This window comes from Egretta garzetta, unplaced genomic scaffold (genome assembly GCF_000687185.1).
Source record: "Egretta garzetta isolate BGI_Z169 unplaced genomic scaffold, ASM68718v1 scaffold91, whole genome shotgun sequence".
Taxonomy (NCBI): Eukaryota; Metazoa; Chordata; class Aves; order Pelecaniformes; family Ardeidae; genus Egretta; species Egretta garzetta.
In genome coordinates, this window is record NW_009258661.1 from 4,399,721 (window position 1) to 4,401,597 (window position 1,877).

Here is a 1,877-nt window from a genome sequence, read left to right on the forward strand (position 1 = left end):
GTGTATGGCTGGGGTGGGCTCTGCATGGCCACGGGGAGCCGTGGGGGGCTCGGCGGAGCTTGGGCACGGCTCGGCTTGCCTATGCACAGTTGGGCTGGGCTGTGCCTGGTGCGGAGCGCCCACGCAGAGCTGCACACCATCAGGCTGGGCTGTGTGTGGCTTTCCACGGCATGGCTTATTGGCACAGGGCTGTGCATGGTTTGGCTCACATGCACGTGGTTGCACGTGGCCAGGCTGGGCTGTACGTAGCTGTGGTGGTTCAGCTTCCATGCACATGATTGTACACGGTCAGGCGGGGCTCTGCACGGGCTGGGGCTCTGCAGGCCCCCCCAGTAGATGCAGGCTCAGACCCCACCAGTGCAGAATAAGCACCCTGGGCTTAAGGCACCTTTCTGGGCATCGGGGCACCCACTGCAGGGGGCTGTGCCTGGAGGATGGCTGTGCCCTGTGGGAGCAGTCTGGGGGCCTCAGCAGGACAAGATGGCTCCCCTGGGACTGCAGCTTTCCAGCAGCCCTGCCCCGAAGATTCGCCCCTCCTGCTCCCAGCCTAAATTTAGCCCTGGGTGATTTAACCCACTGCATCCTGCACCCGGCCCAACTCATCTGCCCATCACTGACACCGTCCCGCACCACAGCCACCGCTCAGTGCTGGGCTCAGCTCTGGCACCGCTTTGGCATAGCCGCCCCCCTCTGCTTGTCCCGACGCAGCCTGACCTTTAGCTGCTCCCACGGGTGGGCATGCAGGAGGGGCCTGAGCCCCTGCAGGCTGGATCTGGCCCTGGCCCTGACCCTGCCGTGGGGCTCAGAGCAGGGAGAGAGCGGCCAAAATAGCTGCACCCAAAATAGAGCAGCCAGGCAGGAGCCTGGGGCAGGCGACTCACTCTGGATGGCAGGGCTGTAGGGGTCCCGGATGGGGATGGCGGGGTCCAGCACCCGGTAGATCACCTGGAGGGGAAGGCAAGCCAGTGACGGGAGAGCAGGGGGTCCCCCAACCCTTCCAGGGCACTGCTAGGGCCTCACCTCTCCCTCGGTGGAGGGCTCGATGTCGGAGTAGCGGGACTCACAGATGACATCGTCGATGCGGCGTGGGGGCCCACGGGGGACATGGGGGAAGGCAGTGGCGCAGTTGTAGGCGAAGTAGCGGTAGACCTTCCAGCTGCGCCCGAAGTCGGCCGAGCGCTCCACCAGCATAGCCGCAGGGCGGAAGGTCTGCGGGACACCCAGCTGGGACGGGGGCCCGCCCCACAGCCCCCATGGGCTTCATCCCATCCCATCCTGTCCCATCCCAGGCACCCACATGCTGGGACCCACCTTGAAGGTCATGATGAGGTGGGTGAAGTGGAACTCGGCCTCCAGGTCCAGCTGGATGCTGACATGCTCCACGCCTGGGGATGGCACATGTGACTGCAGGGAGCATCCACCCATGGGTCCCCAGAGCTCATCCCCCCACCCGGCCATGGTCCAGGGGTGCGTCCATGTCCTCCGGCTGAGTCACGCTTCCTCGGCGTGGGAGGAAGGGAGGGAGAGCCCCCGGGGACACCCCACCACCCCCACCCGCTGCTCACCGTTCTCCGACTGCCACCAGGCTTTCTTGGTGGGGGGGGCAAAAGTGGTGACCACGTTCTCGATGCGGTGGCTGTTGGCATTGGCACGGGCATCGTAGGGCCGCCGTGAGTCACAGACGAAGCACTTCTTCTCCTCCTGTGAGTGGGAGGCTCGGCGGTGCATGTCCCTATCGCAGTCCTGCCCCCCCAGCCCCGTCCTGCCCTCCCCGGTCCCCATCCCGTCCCTGTCGTGCTCACCTGGAGGTGGCTGACGATGCAGTAGGGCTGGGGCCGGCGCAGCCCGCAGGTGGAGGTGGCGCTCAGGCGGGGGGC

At 66.3% G+C, this 1,877-nt stretch overlaps 1 protein-coding gene across 1 annotated transcript in view; it reads right to left on the reverse strand.

The window, feature by feature from the left end:
* The window catches only part of LAMB2 (laminin subunit beta 2), a gene marked incomplete at its 5' end in the record, with an annotated part of 27,416 nt that overhangs the window by 12,486 nt on the left and 13,053 nt on the right, over positions 1–1,877 (reverse strand). Inside the window, 5 exons of the mRNA XM_035903810.1 lie at positions 882–945; positions 1,021–1,209; positions 1,312–1,385; positions 1,566–1,701; positions 1,803–1,873. Coding sequence (XP_035759703.1) covers positions 882–945; positions 1,021–1,209; positions 1,312–1,385; positions 1,566–1,701; positions 1,803–1,873 — 534 coding nt within the window. The remainder of the gene's footprint in view (positions 1–881; positions 946–1,020; positions 1,210–1,311; positions 1,386–1,565; positions 1,702–1,802; positions 1,874–1,877) is intronic.